At 46.4% G+C, this 20,287-nt stretch overlaps 1 protein-coding gene and 1 long non-coding RNA gene across 2 annotated transcripts; both read right to left on the reverse strand.

Annotated features, from left to right (window-relative positions):
- Positions 1-6,071: 6,071 nt before the first annotated feature.
- On the reverse strand, positions 6,072-8,190 carry LOC135374498 (actin-binding protein WASF2-like). Its single transcript, XM_064607461.1, has 2 exons — positions 8,071-8,190; positions 6,072-7,054 (listed from the first exon to the last, which is right to left on the reverse strand). The coding sequence occupies exons 1-2, from the start codon at positions 8,089-8,091 to the stop codon at positions 6,107-6,109; spliced, it is 969 nt and encodes a 322-aa protein (XP_064463531.1). The 5' UTR covers positions 8,092-8,190; the 3' UTR covers positions 6,072-6,106.
- Positions 8,191-17,556: 9,366 nt separating this feature from the next.
- LOC135374499 (uncharacterized) lies at positions 17,557-19,650 on the reverse strand. The gene is made up of 3 exons (XR_010416925.1): positions 19,530-19,650; positions 19,192-19,415; positions 17,557-18,731 (listed from the first exon to the last, which is right to left on the reverse strand). It is a non-coding gene; the product is annotated as an uncharacterized LOC135374499 (long non-coding RNA).
- Between the last annotated feature and the right edge of the window lie 637 nt (positions 19,651-20,287).

Consider the following 20,287-nt stretch of genomic DNA (forward strand, 5'->3'; position numbering starts at 1 on the left):
ACAACACGTTCATTTCCCTCGATGACGGTAATGTCCAAGCTCGTGTGGTTCTTTTTCCAGTAGTCGCGCACCACGGGGATGGAAAACTCGGCATTTATGATTGTCTCGTCGATGGGTTCTCCGTTTCTATATCGCTCCAGCAGTTCCAACTTGTATCTCACAAACTGTCTTATTTTATGAGTACTCCGCACGGGAATAGCTCTCAAAATGTCACTAAAATCACTCTCTTCTCCGTGTCCATTTAAAAAGTTGTGTAGGCATTGTAAATCTGCCAGCATGCGTTTGCATACGAACTGATCCATCTCACACGACACACTGAGGCTTCGCAGTTTCGCGGTTGTCAAGTCGCTGCTCATCACTTTTCTCATGTCGGAGGATCACCCTTGACTCTCTTCAGTGTTTCTTACAAATCTGCACCATCATACGACCACAAAAGCCAGAACTTGTTTGAGCACGCTGAAACAAGTTATGATATGGTACGCGCGTTGGAGCGGGACTTGTTTGATCGCGCAGAACAGTTTACGTTGTTGCCTGATGCGCTGGAAACATTTTACTAATAGCCAGAACTTGTTTGAGCACGCGCACGCACCGTGATGCGTGAAACGGTTTTCTTCTTTCCGTTTGATCGCGCAGAACGTTTGGGATATGATATAAAATTACTTTAAAATAGCGTGGCGCTCTCCACAAACTATACTCGCTTAGTCGATGAGTACGTGCTATATAATCCTTCTCCTTATCACCTATATCTATATAGCGTCTCCATCACACAACACAGAATTTTCCCTCCTAAAAACAGGAGATACTGCCGAATGAACTGAAAACTTTCCTCATCTTCCTCGTTGTGCGCTTAACCCAGAGTCGACCGACGGACGGAACTCAAATGCGCCCTTGGAGGGTGGTGCGATTTTGTTTACACAATCGTGCCCGTGATGCGGGCCCGTTAGCTGCGAGGGACATTTGGAAACTGCATAAGCGAACCCTTTGTTCTATCGGTTGGAGAAAGCTTGTTTCGGCAATGAGCAGGTGGATTCATAGGGATATTTTTTTCCTTCGCATAGCGTGGTGTGATCACTGGTTTTAATACGTGCGGCCTCGGAAAACATGATTTACGAGGTGACCCAGTTTCTCGTTACATCACCTTGACGCAACATTTTTTTCCGCTAGGGTCCGTCGCAAAGTTTGGCCATGAAGTGCGTTTTGATATAAAACAGATGGCTCATCTTCAAGGTGACCCAATTTCTCGGGCTTGCAACCTTGCGGAAACGAGCGAGCACTGATATAAAAGAGATGGTCCCAACCAGAGGGGTGTTTACGCGTCTGTGTTTCGGCTATCAAGTTTTCCGTGCGGCTGGCACGGTAAGTGGTCGACATGTTGGGTGTGTCGTCGCATGTTGTGAGGTGTGCGCGGGCAGGCTGAAATCGTGTGAGCTGTCCACGCGGCCGTGTTTCCCTACCCTGCTGTAGCGCGTCGCGCTACAAGAATCTACGTACGTCATACCGGTCTGATGAGGTAAGCCAATTTTTTTTATGAGCCGGACTTGTTCATAGTGCGACGATCTTAATATTGCTGCTTCCAGTATAGAGAGGGAACGCGGAGGTGCACGGGATGTTCGGGGAGAGAGCAATCTGAAATTGTGTTTCTTCATACTCAGTGTTGGGTTGAGTGTCCGTTTTTAACATTGAGTACGTGCGAAGCTTCACTGCATAGCATTGTTTAATAAGCGTCAGTCACGACATAGCATCACTGTGCTTGATTTAGTTAATTTCTTATGTTGAAGTCTAAAACTGCATGGGCTGGCTAAAGTCGCGCGAGCTGTCCACGCGCCGCACGTTTCAGATATTGCGGCATGCCGTCTGCGAAGGTGAGCGCGCATTTTTTCCGAGGTGAACTCGTTCATAGTGCGACGTTGTGCCTTGGACTTATATTTCTAAGAGTGCTTCCAGGACTGCGAGCTGTGTCGTGTACACTGGCTATGTTTGAACAGAATGTTCTGATGGGAGCAATTGTGTTTCTTCATACTCAGCTTGGGTTGAGTCTGCCTTTTTCTTTTTAGCTTCAGTACGCACGTCATTGTTTGATAAGCGTTGAAGTGTCAGTGCGTCTTGAGCTTCACCACATAGCGCCACTATGCTATTGTCATTCTGCTCGATTTATTTAATTTCGCGTGTTGAATGCACGCTGTCTAAAATAAAAACAGGCCCAAGGGTTTATTGATCATACAAGCTGTTTTCCCTCAAACCAGCTTCTCTGCACAACATCAACTATCGTTGTTTTCTCGATCATGTGCTTCTTCTTGCTTATTTCGAACGCGTGCTGGCTTCCCTGATTAGCATCACGATGAGTTTTTTGCACATTGAAATGTTTTGTTTTGTTTATGTTCTGTCACAAAATTCGTTCTCAAGAATGAACGCGCTCCATTGCATCATTTGCCATTCTGCTTGATTGAAACAGTTTTTAGGTTGAACTGCAAAGCACACACATCCTAAACGATCCTAAGCTTGTTCTCATGGGACGGGCTTGACCTAACGCCCGCGTGCAACCGGGGGAAGCCAACTTTACTCGTGTAGAGTGTGTTTTGAGATGTGTACCCTGAAAAAAAAAAAATTTTCCCCATTTCCAACTGTGGCTATGTGAACAGGCGGCGGCATGTAAGCTGTTCAGAACGCTGGCTCCCTTGAGCCAGTTGGATAGAAATGAGTCACCAATGCAATGGCAGCTGTCCATCTTTGCAAAGACAAGCGGCGCCATCTCTTGTCTGTGTAGGGCAGAGCATGTGAAAAAGTTCCATTGTGAACCAGTGAGCAGCCGCGGATGGGACGGGCTTGACCTAACGCCCGCGTGCAACCGGGGGAAGCCAACTTTACTCGTGTAGAGTGTGTTTTGAGATGTGTACCCTGGAAATGTTTTTTTTTTATTTCCAACTGTGGCTATGTGAATAGCGGGAGGCGGCGGCATGTAAGCTGTTCAGAACGCTGGCTCTCTAGAACTATGAGCCAGTTGGATAGAAATGAGTCACCAATGCAATGGCAGCTGTCCATCTTTGCAAAGACAAGCGGCGCCATCTCTTGTCTGTGTAGGGCAGAGCATGTGAAAAAGTTCCATTGTGAACCAGTGAGCAGCCGCGGATGGGACGGGCTTGACCTAACGCCCGCGTGCAACCGGGGGAAGCCAACTTTACTCGTGTAGAGTGTGTTTTGAGATGTGTACCCTGGAAATGTTTTTTTTTATTTCCAACTGTGGCTATGTGAATAGCGGGAGGCGGCGGCATGTAAGCTGTTCAGAACGCTGGCTCTCTAGAACTATGAGCCAGTTGGATAGAAATGAGTCACCAATGCAATGGCAGCTGTCCATCTTTGCAAAGACAAGCGGCGCCATCTCTTGTCTGTGTAGGGCAGAGCATGTGAAAAAGTTTCATTGTGAACCAGTGAGCAGCCGCGGATGGAGGCATGGGCCGATAGCAGTTGGAGCCTGTTAGGGAGCCCTAGACATAAGTGACCAATGAGAGGCTTGTAGTCAGATGGGCCAATGAGCACTTGCAGTTAGATGAGCCATATGGTGTCTATCGAGGGAGCTGAGTGACCAATGAGCGCAAGAGATGACCGGGATCTCTCTGATGCAGCTGAACCAACCCACAGCTGCCTGTTGTACCAAATAAAGGTTGAAATCAACGATTGTCGTGTGTCTTGTCTGAAGCTGCTGCATTGTGGTTTAGGAGAGACAGGCTAGCCAATCACTGTTCAGTAGGCTTAACGTGGACCAATCAGGGCCAGACACCGGTAGGCTTTGGTGTGAAGGGACAATCAGTAGGCTTAGCGTGGTTCGGCTTAGAAGTCAGTAGGCTTAGAATGGACCAATCAGCATGAAGTAGGCAGAGCTGGTGAAGAGTTGCGCCATCTGGTGTCAGTGGACTTAGAACGAGGGCCAATTGGTAGCGGCCAATCAGAGCGCTGGTAGAGTGATCAGTAGGCTTAGCGTGGACTGGCTTAGAAGTCAGTAGGCTTAAAATGGACCAATCAACGCGAAGTGGGTGGAGCCATTAAAGAGTTGCGCCACGAAGTAAGTAGCATCAGGGCCAGCCACAGCAGAACCAAGCCGTGCCCTATGACGCAGCTGGACCAATAGCATAATTTCTATTAAATGTGCAGGGAACCTTCTTCGGCGCCGTCAGAGCATGCGCGTTGTGAACCAATGGGTGGAGGCATGCGGTTAGCGCGGGCCAATAGCCGTTGGAGCCTACCAGCCCCCGCTAAAGTTATCTCATGGTAAAAGTTCCACAGTTAAATTTATCTCGTCTAGAGATGAGTGTGAGTGACCAATGAGTGGCTTGCGGTTCAATGGATCAATAGCAGTGACCACTTGCTGTTAGATGGACCAATCGGAATTGGAGCCTATGAGGGAGCGGTGACCGACTAGAACCAATAAGGAGCTGGGTGAGCGGCCACGTGCAGTCAGATGAACCAATAACAGTTGGAATCTACCGAGGGAGCTGAGTTAGCGTGAGAGATGTCCACATGGAATTATGGACCAATGATCTCCCTGATGCAGCTGAACCTACCCACAGCTGGACCAGGAGGCTGTTGTACCAAATAAAGGTTGAAATCAACAATTGTCGTGTGTGTCTTATCTGAAGCTGCTTAGGAGCGACAGGTAAGCCAATCACCATTCAGTAGGCTTAGCGTGGACCAATCAGGACCAGCCATCGGTAGGCTTAGAATGGGCCAATCAGCGTGAAGTGGGCGGAGCCAGTAAAGGGTTGCACCATCCGGTGTCAGTGGGCTCAGAACGGGCCAATCGGCAGGCTTACATTGGAAGGGTGATCAGTAGGCTTAGACGTCTGAATCAGACCAATCAGCATGAAGTGGGCGGACGCCACAAGGTAAGTTTGAACATCTGAGATAAAGCCGCAGTGGAGACGCTGCCATCTGGCGGGCGCCGGTGAAGGCTAGCCACCCGCTAGCCTGGGTAAGTTTGAACATCCGAGATAAAGCCGCAGCGGGGCGTCCTGCGGGCGGCGGCGGCGGCGGCTGGGAGAGTGATCAGTAGGCTTAGAATGGACCAATCAGCGGAGCCGGTTAATTAGCATAAAGGGGTGGAGCTGTGGTCAGCGATACGCGTGCACCAATCAGCGTGTGAAGTGGGGGCAGAGCCGAGTAATTAGCATAAGGGGGGCGGAGCTACAGTCAACCAATCAATGATCAGTCAAGGCTTAGCACGGGCCGCTCAGTTTGAACTGGGCGGAGCCAAGCCAACTAATTAGCATAAAGGAGCGGATCTACGGTCAGCCATTCAAAGATCAGTTGGGGGCGCGGTGGCCAATCAACGTGAAGTGGGCGGGGCTAATGGCGGCCAATCAGATGGCTTTGGATTTGGCTCGTACTTGGATTACAAGTGGATTGTGTTGGCTTAGAATCGGCCATCTTGGATTAGAAAAAGGATGTCGTTGTACGTAACGGTTATTATACCGTATTAATCAATACTACTGATGTCTTACCTTGCACGAAGTGTAGACTGCATACTCTTGCGTTTTTTATCTTCTTTTTGGTCAAATCCGACCGCTTGATGCGAGCGAGCCACAGCCTACGTCTGTCCGCGCTTAGAATCTCTGCTGCCTTTCCTTCCTTTTCTACGACCTTTGGGATCCTAAAAAAGCGCACCTTCTCGACTGAACCGGTCTTCTGTCGGCTGCTTCTACTGGAGCAATTCACGACTGTACAGAAACCCATATCGACTACAGCCGCAGTACTCCGTCAGATCAAGATTTGCAGCCGATACGGGAGAAGCAGGAAACACAAACAAGGCACTAATCATGGATCACCACTATGGCGGCGCCTTCCCACAATACATTGCGTCGTGACGTATATATTTTTTTTTTATTGGGTGTTAGCGCCGCGAAGCAACTGTGGCTATGAGCGACGTACAGATGTGGACAGACGGAGAGAGGATAGCAGGAAGGAGTGGGGGACAGGGGGGGTTAGTATGCGTCCTGGGCCGCGTGACGTATATGCACACCACCTATACAACCTTACCTTAAATACTGTCACCTAGTATGGAGCAGCACATTACAAACATGAAACGTGTTATAATCGTGTGCGTTTATTTCCAGATCTATATTACGTCTTCCTCTTCTTCCTCAGCATCGTCTGCCAGCATTGCCATCCTCAAACGCCTCTTCACTCTTCTCTCGAGCCGTTTTTCCATTGACGACCTTTGCACGCTTTGTGTATCCATCTCTTGCTGCACCATTGACCTCAAGTCTACTTGTCTGCACAGAGACCCGATCTGTTTGGGGTCGAGAGGGCGCACTTCATACTGAGGTTGCAGCTGAGTTTCTCCTTCAGATGACGACGAAGAGGACGAGAGGTTTAGGACAGCAGGAGGAGGAGGAGGTGGTGGTGGTGGTGGTACAGGGTACGGTGGTAACCTGATGATAATAGGTGGCGGCGGCGGAGGCGGGGGTGGTGGCTGCTGCTTCGGTAATGCCGCCAAAATAGCTGCAAGGAAACCCGTAAAACCCGTTGGAGCAGGAGGAGGTGGAGGTGGTGGTGGAGGTGGTGGGGGTGATGGTGGAGGTTTCTTCTTTTCCCTCGTTATGACAATATTGCCTCGTTTGAATATCACTCTGTCAGACTCGGTTTTTTGCTCGTCAGTAGTAGTCGACGTCAACTGGCTGCCATTGTTGTCTTCGGCATCACGATTTCTGGTCGCTTTCCTCGAGTTGGATGATCTCCGTCGTGGCCTTCGGTCACCGTCCTTGTAGCGTTTCCGTGATCTGCCTTTATCGTTGATATTGATGTTGATTTGCTCACTAGAGCTACTCCCGTGGACAACATTGGGTCCGGACAGCGTTTGTGTCAGTCCCGATGTGGGCTGGTTACCGCTTGCAGGGTGGAACTCTTCGTACGTAGCAGTCGACTGCGGCTGTTGTACAGTCGATACTCTGCGGGTAGCAATGTTAGTAACAGCAGGAGACGTCGGGCGGGGAGGAGGCGACGAACATTCCAATCGATTCTTCGGTTTTAAGATAAATGTTGAGGCGCTTTCGTACCGCAACCTCTGAAATTCGCAAACAAATTGGAGATGTATCGCTAAACGCTATTAAACTCCGCGTCAATATTAATATAGGTTGAATCAACCAGGGTTAATCTAGGTGGAATGGCTTATACCCCTGTCACACGGGCATTTCGATCCTTTCGACACATAACTCAGTTTATAATTCTCAAACAAACCTAAGATTTCAGGGGTGGGTAGTTCCGTATCGGGACCACTCGTTTTTAAAAGTTAGTGAAAGCGTTGGGAAGGTAAATATTGCGTGGAAGGTCATATACTGAATGTAAAAATGTAAGAATTATAAAATTATGTGGACTACAAGTTTTTATATGCATTTCAACAACCCCTCTGATTCACTTTTAGCGCAGGACAAACATAGGAATGCTAAGCCCAACGGACTTGCCATCTTGCAAGATGTAGGGTCGTTGAATTGGGCTAAATCAACTCAGTTTAGTGAGGTTAGGTTCTACAGACAGACCCCCAGGCACGCACTAAGTGGTGCGGACGTCGAAACTGTGTCTCGGGTTAGAGGGTCCTCAGTAAAGATGGCGGATCGGCTTCAAGAAACGGGCGATAAAAATTACGTTTCACACAATATACGAGGGTCATTCCTGTTTAATTTCGTTACTAATTAGATCCTCTTTCACGTAAAAGCGTTTGATTTTTGTTTTTATTCTTTTTTTTTTTTTTAAGCCAGTGGTCCCGATACGGAACTACATCCGATTTCAGCTCACTCACGTTTCACAACGGGGTATCACCTACGGGGTCTACACATCAAGAACAGATTCTTTTCCACCAGCTTCACACAGTGGGACTAGCACAGTAGACTACACAGTGGGACTAGCGTTAGCAGGATTAGTCAAGTTCACTACCTTTCTTTCGCGTGTGACATTCATGTAGAAGTCTAGAATTGCCACTGCCTTGACAAGGAATGATACCGAGAGTGATGGGCAAAGTGACTTGAGTTCGCGGTCGTCTTACGTGAAACGAATTAACATAACCCAAGAGGCAAACAAACGTACCGTTCTCTGTGGCTCCCCCATTGTAAGACAGGGTGACTCCACTTGGATAATTTTGAGTCAGCCCTCTTCCATCGTCAGAGTCCAGAACGCTGAGGATGTACTTCCTCTTCTTTCTTTTATGCTGGATGATATTCATGCATGGGCGGAAATGACGACCTTTGTTTTTGCATACATCGAAGAGAAAAACAACTTTATTTCGAGATGATGGTTGAATCACATCGTAGAGAGTGATTTAACTTGATATTGAATATTAGTAAACGAAATGATGTAGGACACCGAAAACTACGAGATGACATGTGTAATGTTTTGTGGTATGTTCATGACATTGTGTTGCTCGATACGAACGAGGGCGCATCGCTTTCAGCCCCATTAATTGTCTCTATTACAAGAGTCAATCAGGCCCCATAACGGTTTAAAAGCTTTCTAGTGAGTGTGATGCACTCAACATTTAAGTCCCCATCTTTATTTGAGACACTTAGTTAGTCACCAAGTCGCACTTCCGCATCAAGTTTTGCATTTATGCTGGTTGCATATTAATTGCTTCCAGAAGGAACGCGTTGTTACAATTTCTGATCGCTACGGAAGCCTTATACCGTGGATAGAAAAAAGCTAAATCCACTTATCGGGCACTGGAATAGCCCGCTGCTTCTCAATGTTAATAGCAAATGGCATTTACTCATTCCAATGTATCTTCGAGACGCGTCCCCCTCTTCAGCGTTATCTACTCGGAGGGCAGTTGATCTCATCTGCACATTAAAGTGTCAAATTACATCTTTACTGGCTGCATTCGCCTCTTCCGATTGACACAGCATGTTTCCTAACCTTTCCACACAGCGTTAGCTCACGTCAACAACGTTTCGATCTGCGGGAAAATTACCTCCACAAAAGATAACCAAACATCTAACTAGTGTCACCGTTTGTGTGGGAACTTGGGGTCGTCAGCCCTCGCCCCCACCCTCCTGGAAATTTAAAGTGAAGGGCCAGGCCTCCTCCGATAAGTCTACTCTGCTGACAGTCAAGATGAACGTTGAAAGATGGCAATTTGAGGCTTTGTACGTATTTGTCCTTTCTGTGCTGTTCCAGCCTCAGAACATGAGTTCTCTCATGTTCTCTCAAGATGAAAGTTATGAGGGATGTACAACAAATCGGAATTTTCACGCGAATGAACTCTTTAAAAAAAACGAAAAAAGAGCCTCATGACACTCCGCTTGACCCTGTGCATGAAACGGGGCCTATGCTTATCGTCGCTATGCGATTTATGGCTCACTCTATTCGGTGAGTAAACCGATATTTTGTCTCGGTTTTTCCTTTACTTGTATCGTGTACGGTAGGGGATCAAGGATTTTCTTCTGTCGTTTGGGTTTCGACCTTGAACACCATGCTACTGGCCTCGTGCGTAGTTTCCCACTGTCGTCGTTGACCGCGCTCCTGTATTTTCCCTCCTCGACGTTGAATATTCTTCTCCGCAGTAGTTTTGGAATTGAGCACTGCTGTTGCTGTTTGAGTTCTGTAAGTCCGGAAACTCCATCACGCACGAAGGGAAGTTTCGGGTCAGCGCGAAATATACCTGCCGTGTGTATCATTCATTGAGTGCTCCTGCTAGGGGACCGGGCGAGCAGCCACCAGGGGAGGAGCATGGAAGTGATCCCCCAATTTTCTTTCTCTTTTTTTTGGCTGCGACGTCCTCTGCAATAAAAAAAAAATGAACACCTGCGAGAGAATGATGAGCGCAGGTGACCTACAGAGCACGCGCAAGGCTCTGTTCTCTACACCTTTAAAGGGACTGTAAAGTGAAGAATATTGCCAGCTATCGTGCACGACAACATTGTTTGATAACACAGTTCGGCATATTTTTTACGTATAAATATTTTGAAGATTGCCAGAACATGGACGGTGCACACCTGCCAACGAACGGCGACAAAGAGCAACTTCGATTTCGGGTCCAGGCCTCCCAGAGATTGGTCAACCCTTGCCACGTGAGAGTTAATTTTGTAGAGAACCAAGTTGACGCACATTATCTTACAGCTAAACGCCATTTTAAAAATGACGCTCACTTCCATAGTTTCTACGTTAATAAAGCATTCAGCTACTTCGCCGCTAAGAGCTACGATCTGCCGCGTCATCTGCAAGAGCGTCTATGTTATCGCGTTTATTGTCTACGTCGTGGGTGGTCACGTTGGTAGCGCGAAGCAGAAAATGGAAGTGAATGGCTAGTGGTGGAAGTCTGTGGCTACTGTGTCACGTATTCAAGAGAGCTACATATGCCTGGTGTAGTTTTGGTGTTCGGGGATGCAAGAATCATCTTCGTTCATCTTCGACGACGGGCGTTTTCTACCACAAGATTGTACAGGAGAGTGCGCGAAAATTACCGCCGTATTCTTGAACGAGCCTCGACTCGAAACTCGACTCGAGCTGCTCCTCGAGGCCGGTTTTGCGCTTCATAAATCGACCTTGACTCGAAACGCTCCTCGAGTGGAGGAATTCCTCCGTGCATTCCTCGAAAATCTCGAGGTAACATCGGTGCTACCTCGAGAACGCTCCTCAACTCGAGTTTGGCTGGTGTCATGGCGGAAGGCAGGTCGTTCGCTGCGTCCATCGACTGCGTTTTGTGCCACGATGGCCTTTAACTGGGTGCTGACAACATTACCACTGAGCGACAACGTTCAATAAGGGGCCATCAAACTCCTTTTGACCATTTTGATGATCACGAGTTCCTCATATGGTATACGGTACCGCTTCATGAAGAAAACCGTACGAAGCCTTTTGGATACATTGCCAGTGGAGGAAAATGTGTGCAATCGTGGGCTGCCTCTACCTCCTGTGCTACAGCTGCCCGTCGTCATGTGATTTTATGGCGTTAGGACTTTTCGAACTGCCACGGGAGGCATTGTGAATGTGTCAGAAACGACGGTGTGCCGCGTTGTGGAAAAAATCCCACACCTTCTCGCAAGCACACTTTTCAAGACAAGGTGTAATAGATTTTCCTTCTGTCGCGCTATTTAGCACAAAAAGGTGTGTTTGAAGGATGTTTTCACGCAAAAAGTGGTGCAAAAAAAGAAACAGTGCATTGACTGGACATCTAAAAAAAATAAACATCTGATCTGCCTCCTCAATGTTTTTCCGTAATCTTTATACTGTATCAAGCTGGCCCAACCCCTGCTCCAGCTATCACCGAAACGGCTCAACAAATCTTCCATTCATGTTTTTTTTTTCTCTCGTTTTCTTTTGTCTTTTTTTGCAGTTGTTGTTCCAATAGTACGAATTCCATTTGTTGGGTGGTATAACAGGCTCCACCGTTTAGGCAGAGCGCGATTGAGGGCCAGTTCGTACGACATGCTCGCGGTGACTCCCCAAGAATGGTCTCCCCGATTCTTTGCTCGGGATGTTGTTGTAAAATCTGTTTTGTTTGTTTGATTGTTTATAGCTACCCTCAAGGCGTTGGGTAAACGTACCCATCCGCTAACAAACAGTCATTCACGCCACATATTCTAACATAATAGAAGAGTGACAAGCAGTGACATCATCCTTCATATTATTTGATACGAGGTGACCATGCCATTAAACTAGCTGCTGCCGTTGTGGTTGTAATTGCCAGACCAGAAAACTAGGAAACCTATCAGTCTATTTTCCTGTTCGAAACACCTGCACCCTTCTTCAAACACTTGCAGACCTTTGTGTTTGTATATGTAATGCACGTTGGTCGAAATAAAGTAAAGAATTACATTTATTTTTCATGCCATAAGTGTGTTTTTCGAGTGGTCCCGAAAGACGGCTGGGGACGAGATTACAGCTTTATTCGAGGACGGTTTCTCGAAGAGCGCCTTGGCGGATGAAGCGGGTTCATGAAACGCTCTTCGAGTGGAGCAGCCCCACTTTCCTCCACTCGTTGGAGTCGAGGCTTGTTCAAGCACTCGGCTATTAGATACAGCATTCGTGTCGTGTATGCTGAGCTCATTTTGCTGCCGATGACTACGAAGATGCCGTAGAAGTCCAACTGCCAAGACGTCCGAAACGAAGCTACTAGCTTCTTTGAAGGCCACGACCATCTGCCCGCTGGGACCTTCCATCATCGCCGGTCAGGACTCATGTGGAGGAAGACCATCATCCTCTACACGGGCATATGCTTCGTACCCTGAGAGAGACCATGATCAGACGGTTCCGGCATGTATAACGTCTATCCACAGCAGCGACTTGGCTCTTGGGCTACGACCCTGCTGTGATCAAATGCCCTCGCGATTTTTCCTCACCTCACTGAATTTTTCTGAAAAATTTTCCTCACCTCAACCTTCTTTCTGAAGTATTTTCCTCACATCACCTCAACCTTCTTTCTACCAGTGTTGCGGATTTGGCCGCTCACATCGGCTTGCGCAAATCGCGCAAAATGCGCAAATCCGCATTTTTTTCTGAAGGCAAATCAAGTCCGGATTTAATTTTGACACGTTAAATCAAATCCTTTTAAATCCGGATTTGTTTTTCCGGACCTAAATCAAATACACTTTTAAATCTGGATTTATTGAATCTTTTGACAAATCCGGGAGACAAAATTCCTGCAGTAGCATTACTAGACCGATAACCGTATCTACAAATTACTAATACCGCACGTGTTCACTAAACAACGCTTAAATAACAGCGTGACGTGGCACAAAGAGCAATAAATTTCGTCTGATTGACGAGGATATAAAGGGCCAACCTATCAATCCGCTGGCCGAAATTTTATTCATATTTTAGGACATTTTTTTAGTTTAGGAAGACAGTTTCGGTTACGCCTGCTCGGCGTGTACCAGACTATCAGTCACCACGTATCAGCCTGTGTCAGGGGCGGATCCAGACGCTCGGTTTGGGGGGGGGGCGGTTTCTTTGTCGGAGCGCGTAGTGGGGGAGGGGGGAGAGAGAAATTCAATGTATAAACTGACGTTTTTGGGGGCGGTTGGGGGGGAGCAATTTGGCGAGTTGCTTCTACTTACAGCCGCCTACTCGCTCTACCACAGGAGTTATATAAATGATGTCTATACCATTCGATAGAGAATGAGTTAGCGGTTCTAATGAATCTACCTTCAAGGGAATGCGTGTACTCGCCCAGGAACAATAAAAGTTCGAATTCGTATATTTTATGCCCGAAGTGCTGTGTTCGAGAATTTTTTCGTAGCGCCCCTTTAAAGTAGGAGTCACGGGACTTTTTCCGCGTGCTGTCTTGAACCCATAGTTTTTATCAGCCAAATTTGAAGGATGTGGTCAAAATAAGAAGCGCGTTGCTATGAGGTCAAAGTTGGGAAAAAATTCGAACCAACATTCGCCGCCGCTTCCTTCCGCCTCTCCATATCGGAAACGGTTCATCGGATGGAGCTCGAAATTGTTGCATTTGTCATCAATCGAGATGCTATCTAACATATATTTTTTTCATGAAAGTTAAAAATTGTCAATTTCCCAATTTAAAGCAGAACTACCCAAGAGTGGACAGAAGGCGACCTCACTGCGTTCGCACGCCCCGTGCGGGCAACGGGCATGCCGAGCTCTTAAGGCTGGTTCACACTGCCACGTTCGCGGTTTCGGGCTACGGGTTGCGCTTACGTAGTACCCACCTCGTTGCCAGCTGCGTTCCTCCATCGTAGTGATGGGCGATACTATCGAAACATTCGATACTATCGATACTTTTTGACTATCGATTGTCCAACTATCGAGTGAACCGGAATATCGATAGTATCGCGATAGCTTTTCGGACTATCGATAGTATGGTGACTGGTGCGCCTGGTGCGTCGGTGGTGCACTTCACTGAGCTTCACGTCGCTTAAAGGGACTCTGACCAGAAGTTCAGCAAATCTTTCGGTTGCATCTATTACGAAGGTATAATATGCCTCCAAGCTACACGCGAAATATTTTGGCTGTGCGCGGAGGCAAAGTTTGCCAAATGGGGAGCTGAAAACCCGCTTGGCTTTTCCTCCTCAACTCACGCAATCGGCGCCGAAATCTAGCCTCTTTGTAGGGGATATCCGCCAATTTCCGTGTGCGTGACGAAAACATGAGGTTCATGTTTCATTGGCCGCCCGGACCGGAAGCTCTGCTGTTAGTTTGTGAGAGCGGCGGCATCCGGAAAGCGATCTTCAATATGGACGTCGAAGCAAGGAATGCGGAGACTTCGAGCCCGAAACTTTTTTCTGACCTTTCTGCGATGGAGAAGGAAATTCTGTGTGCTGAACAGTTCGGAAGCCTCGCTTTCGAAACGTCGCCGATGCCGCAAATGCGAGCCGAAGTCAACGCTCTACGAACATCGGTCACAGATGAAGCAAACAGGATCAGTTGCCTGTCTTCGACAGACAGGTAAGCGATGAGCTTTTTAACGCACACTGTGATCAAACATGTAAACGTGTTCTCTGAAATTTTGTGTCCTCATATTTAATGCGTACTTCCTGTTTAAGGTGCCGGTGCGGCTGGTGTGTCATACTGCCGAAGGAGATCGAATATGCTTGTGCTGCAAGGAGCTCGAAAGCGCAGCCGAATTACAGCAGTATGAGTGCATTACAACCCACGAAGATTTGTAACTTCTATGCCTCAATACGACTGTCCTGAAGGTGGATATTGAATTCCGTGGGCAGCGCGAACGTATGAGCGACCATATTCACAAGTAAGTCACATTTGGCCCTGTCGAACGATGTTAAAATTTGGGCGCTCGAAATTGGTTTGGTCCTGCATTAAGGTCGCTAAAAACCCCAGTGCAGGGCGCACCACATAAAAGACGACATAATACAGAACTGTGAACTGGAGAAAAGCAGTATTAGGCAACTGTGTAATTGTCAAGGTGATATGTCCTAAATCACCTCTTTGTGTATTGCCCTGTGTTTATGTTTTTAGCGTAGGCTTTTAGCGATATTGAGTGTTCTTATTTTCGATTGACTGAAGAGTAAAAAATGTTAGTTTCTAAAAGAATACAGCATGTGTAGTAATATACAGGGCGTGTGCAGATAAATTGCAGTCGCTTTCAAGCAGGGGCAGATCTAGGATTTTTCCTGAAAGGGGGGGGGGGGTCCGCTATGGACAAGTGCCAGGTGCATGCTGGGATTGGTCCATTGAACCCTATGTTCAAGTCTGGAATTGAGGGGGGTCCGGACCCCTGGACCCCCCCAGATCCGCGCCTGCTTTCAAGTTGTGGACGCCACAAGGGGGCGACGTATCTGTACAGCAGGGAAGGGCGAGAGCCGTGACCCCCTCTCCCCGGAACTGCTTAAAAAGAAGCGAGCGCGGGAAAAAGACAGAGGTGTGTACGCCGGAGACTGGAGCTGAACTGCTGATAAGCATGTAAGGAATAAAAGTTGGATTGCTGCATTTCTTGGTTGTGTCCGTGTTCTCGGGAAGCTGTAAGACGGAACGGCAGGGAAACCCCGGTGGGGTTTAGGGAAGGGGATCCCACAAAGTACATGTAGAAATGCCACGACACACACCCTGTACTGTGACCGGTTGCCTATTTGCATAATCTATATTTTATGTACACCTGCGTATGCGATATGGATATACTGCATATCGCCAGTTCGCAACGTGTTTTTGCCACAAGCTTGGGAAAAACAAGAACATCGTCATCCCAGCCTGTGCAGTGAACAGGATCTGGCGAGTCTTCCACACAGAAAGTGCCACAGGCTTCAAGTACCCAACACCCTAACTGGAGGCAGCTCTTCGCACAGCTCGTCTATCACATTTAAACTAATTCAGCATCTGTATTTAGGATTACTTATAGCTCTCAGGATGATGCATGGTTCATCAGTTCAGTATGTTGTGTCCTTTTTAATGAGTCTTGCTGAAGGGTAGATGAGCACTTCTTTCGTCGTGACATTGTGTACCGTTGCTACAATTTCTTGAGCAAAACTGATGAACAAATGAAAAGCAGCGTCTGTCTTTCAAATATGTATGTTCCTTGTAAATTCTGTATTTGTTAAGTGACCCCCTCATGTAATGCCCGCAAGGGCCTTTGAGGTATATTCATGAATAAATAAATATCAAAACCAGAAAAAGGTGTAACATCTATTGTAATACCTATCCTCTCTGTGTGTACAATACATAAACATTCTCAGGTTTGTTGTCACACTTTGCCTCATTGTGCCTAAAGAATAATTCCACCTCTTACATCACCTCCACATCCTCAATCTCCAAAGCCGTAAAAGGCTAAATCAGGTACTACATAAAAAAGGGGGAAGGAGGAAATTAAAAGCTGAACATCTAAATTCAAAGAAACCTGGTGCTTTCTTGGGGCTACTCATGTCTCTGTCCTGGATGAGATCCACATAGAAAACAGCTTTTCTGAGCCTCAGTGATTGATTCCCTTGATTGCCCTGACTGTGAGGAAATACTCATCGGCTTGGTGGCAAGTGGGCTTGTTTCTGATAGTAAGATTTGGAAGAAAGGGAGCAAGGAACATCTCTCTACGGTCTTAAGAAGGATATCAACATAACCTGTCAAGGCATAGCATTTCATATTGCTTTCAGTAAGTACAACACTGCTCGTAGAAGTTGCGACCATTCATGTTGGGAAACCCAGAACAGGGAGTCAGGTTCATAGAGAGGACCTTATGAGATGAATAGCGACAGTGCCCAGCGAAGACACTCCAGAAATTTTGTGCAGGTTTAGGGGGTCACGCCTTTTAACAGTTTTGATGGAAAGCAGGGTGTGTGCAACACTGAGCTCTGGTGTATGAGTTCTTGTTATCTACAATCCGGTACCTGTGTTCTAGTAATCTGGAAAAGCCTTAGCTCTCTTGCAGGAAATTGTTATGAATCGGAGTGTCTTCTGTGGAAACACATCATCATCATCCATTCATCTATGTTGTTGTTGTTCTGTGGAAACAGGTTGTCATTGTCTTTCTATCCACCCTTCTTAGTTGCCCTAGCAAAAGCAAATATGTAATGCTGCAGACAATATCTAATTCTAGCACACTAGTTGCTTTGAGTGTTCTCAGGCTCCTGAAATGGAGCTACCTTGTGCGTACGCTGTGCCATGTTGGCAAGAACATAAATCAGATTGCCTTTGCTTTTGAAATTGGCCCTTCAGTGCTCCACATGACTGCAAGAATGGTATCCCCTAAACAATAGGCAACAAGAATGATTTCTACAATGTAATGAGCTTTGTAAAACAACAACGTTATTTGAAAACATATTCCAAACGCCGGGTGACGACCTTACAATGTAGCATCCTTTACTGCAAACACCGCTTAACATAACGACTAAAAACGGAGCGTAAACGTTTTGCCGCCTATCTGGGTGGCATCATCAGTACAACAATGGCCAAAGACAAGCCCCTCAGCCTACTTATCTAAGAGGGCATCATACACATCCGATAGGGGGCCACCGTTTGTATTACAGGCTGATGCATCACGTCCGATAAACCAGGACTCTAAGCACTTTCTAAGGCCTCATCGCTAGTCATGTGCAAAGGATACCGCACCATCAAAATTTAATACATGTTCATCAGGCCAACAATAGTAGACTAATTTGGTCCTGGTTTCAATAGCATTAGTAGCCTTGGGAACGTCCCTTGTGTGCTCTTTTAGTCTTTTCCCACGTCTTTTGTCTGTCTTGCCAATGTAGGTTGTGTCACAGTCTGTGCACTTAACTTTATATGCACAGTCTTAATGCCTGATGGGCACAGTTCCCTTCAAATGGCCTATCAACACCTTGGATGAAAGGAATGCACACCACTGATTTGACTCCGTCGATGTTGTTTGTGACTGTTCTCTGTTGTAGCGATGATGCCACCCGGATAGGCGACGAAACGTTCACTCTCTTTGTTCTCAATTGTTGTGTTAAGTCGGTGTTTTCAGTAAAGGATTCTGCATTACAAACTTTGTGTGAATGATGATTAGTGGCAAGCTTCATACCCTGGGCCACTACTCTAACAATTGTTTGCGTTAATGTGGTGAAATGGGGTAATCAGCCTTGTAAACAATTTACTTGGCAATATATTTATTTATCTGTCATAGGTTGAAGAACTGTGTGGTGTTAAATAACGGAGGGACGTGTAATTATACAAGACCGATCACCTAAAGGCCTTGCTTCACACTTGATTAAAATGTGATGCATATGCAACCCGAGGAATGCTGCATGGTGGCGATATGATAGGTTCTCCTCACGAATTGTTGGCAGGGTTGCGGTTAGTCAAGAAACTGCATATCCAGTTAATGGTAGCAAGATCAAATTTTGATGGGGCTAGTTTGGCCAACAAGCAAGCATAAAACACAGTGCCAAAAGCCCTCACAAAATAAAAAAAAATACTGCATCTACGTGAACCCAGAAATCAAGACAGTTTAAAATGCTGTGACCGAATTATGTTACTTTTGTCTAAATACCCTTTTCTAAAGCCATGCTGGAATTTTTAAAAAAAATTTATAGACTCAACGTGGTTAACAACGTGCTGGTATATGATGTGTTCAATTAGCTTACAGGGAACCCTAAAGTGGAGCAGGTTAGTAGATAGAAAGAGCATAGTTGACACCTCTTATGAGGACAGAAATTTGCTTGTGACCTACGGCCATGACTCAGACACATACAAAACACCTTTCACACAGATTAACGCATCTTCGTTCCAGCACTTCCACCTTTCATCACTGCTGTTCATCACTGTTGAGTGGTCTGTCATTCTTGTAACACAGATCTTAATTGAAATGCAGGTGCATAAGGGATGCTCTGAAAGAAAAGCGTTTGGTGTTAGCCCTCTTAATGTTTCCGAAAACAAACTTCACAGTGACTATTCTTCTGAAATGAGCAACTCCGGAACGAAAGGAACTATCTCTGGCCACATCATTGTATCCAACTGAAACATGACACTTCAATTGAATAATGGCAGTTAAAGATGATGATGATGATTCAATTTTAATGGAGCATACACAACTCAGGCTATAGTGCACCATAACCATGGGAAAATTGTGACTATTAAAAATCAGACGATTATACTAAAATAATATTATAATAAAAACAATCAGTGGAAGAAAATGCATAAATAATTGTTTGCATTGTGTGACTGGTGTCGAGTTTTCCACACTAGGTGTTCAATAATAATGTACGTAGATATGCTATAGCATCAAAAGTACAGCGATATACACACTCAATATGTGGTGGGGATATGTGAAACCAACATAACACATACTTATATTTCAAACTTCCTTGAAAAAGGCAGTCCAGGCACGTCGGATTTGTTAGACTCGATGCAAAGCCAGTAAGCACAGTGTGGAATGACTGATTCATCTTTCGAAAGCAGAGGTGCAGCCCCCACGACCTTTCGCCATCTCAATGCTTCAGAGCGGCATAGCCTAGTCAGGAGCCATCAGATGGGTCACATAAAGTATAACTGGGTTTCTGAAGCGGAGGGTTCTGTGGGATACGTATAAGAAAGCATACGTGTTACAGAACAGCTACGAGAATGATCGAATGCACTTGTATTGTTTTGAGTGCGTGGACTTGTAACTGAAAAATAAATGCGCTAACCTTGTTGAAACTGCTTTTCCGTCAGAACCACACGAGAGCACACTTTGTTTCTTTAGATGAAGGTTCAAAGAATTGAACTTCAGCATTTGCAGTACATCATCAGGTCCCGATGCTCCTTTGATATGCAGCAAACAGAATCTCGCTGAGGCGAGTGACTGTCGTAGCGGTTCGTTGCTTTGCAGCAGATCAAGAACAGTACGCCGCAATGATAGGTGAAACGTTCAGGTTATGGCGAGCAACTCTAACACCAAATACAACGACCCGAAAAAGGTAGGATGAGCCGGGAATCACACACTTTTGCAAGCTCGTCATATGACTTGGCCTTCGGGAGAGGAAAATCAGTTGCGCTGCGCATGCGCTAGAAGTGATGTCACATGTTTCTCTTTGCCGCCGCCGTGCCGTCTGCTCGCTTCGCGTGCGCATGCGCTAGCACACAGCGGTTTGTTTGCTTGAGGATGAGATTTGTGGTTTGTGGTAGCGGTGAAGCAACTTTGCCAAATATTCCGTTCAAGTTCCTCGCTGGATGTCCCGCTCGTCCGTCGATGTTCAACAGGTGAGGGAATGTTTCAGCAACGCCTGCGAGTTTCATGCTCGCGGTTCAAAAGGTGAGGGCGTCTGTACAAAATTGTAAAATGGGCCACTCTGTTACTACAGATGTAACAAGTGCCAGTCCACTTTTTCTCAGCTGCACCCTCTCAGTTCAGGCAGCAGCAGTACCAGGTGTATGTACATAACTTCCAAGACACACGAGTGCAATT

Source organism: Ornithodoros turicata, unplaced genomic scaffold (assembly GCF_037126465.1).
Source record: "Ornithodoros turicata isolate Travis unplaced genomic scaffold, ASM3712646v1 Chromosome67, whole genome shotgun sequence".
Classification (NCBI taxonomy): Eukaryota; Metazoa; Arthropoda; class Arachnida; order Ixodida; family Argasidae; genus Ornithodoros; species Ornithodoros turicata.

Coding starts and splice junctions, on each gene's coding strand:
- LOC135374498 (XM_064607461.1), bottom strand. CDS start 8,091: ATGGGGGAGCCACAGAGAACG. Junction 7,055..8,070: donor TGGGGGAGCCACAGAGAACG/GTACGTTTGTTT, acceptor TGCGAATTTCAG/AGGTTGCGGTACGAAAGCGC.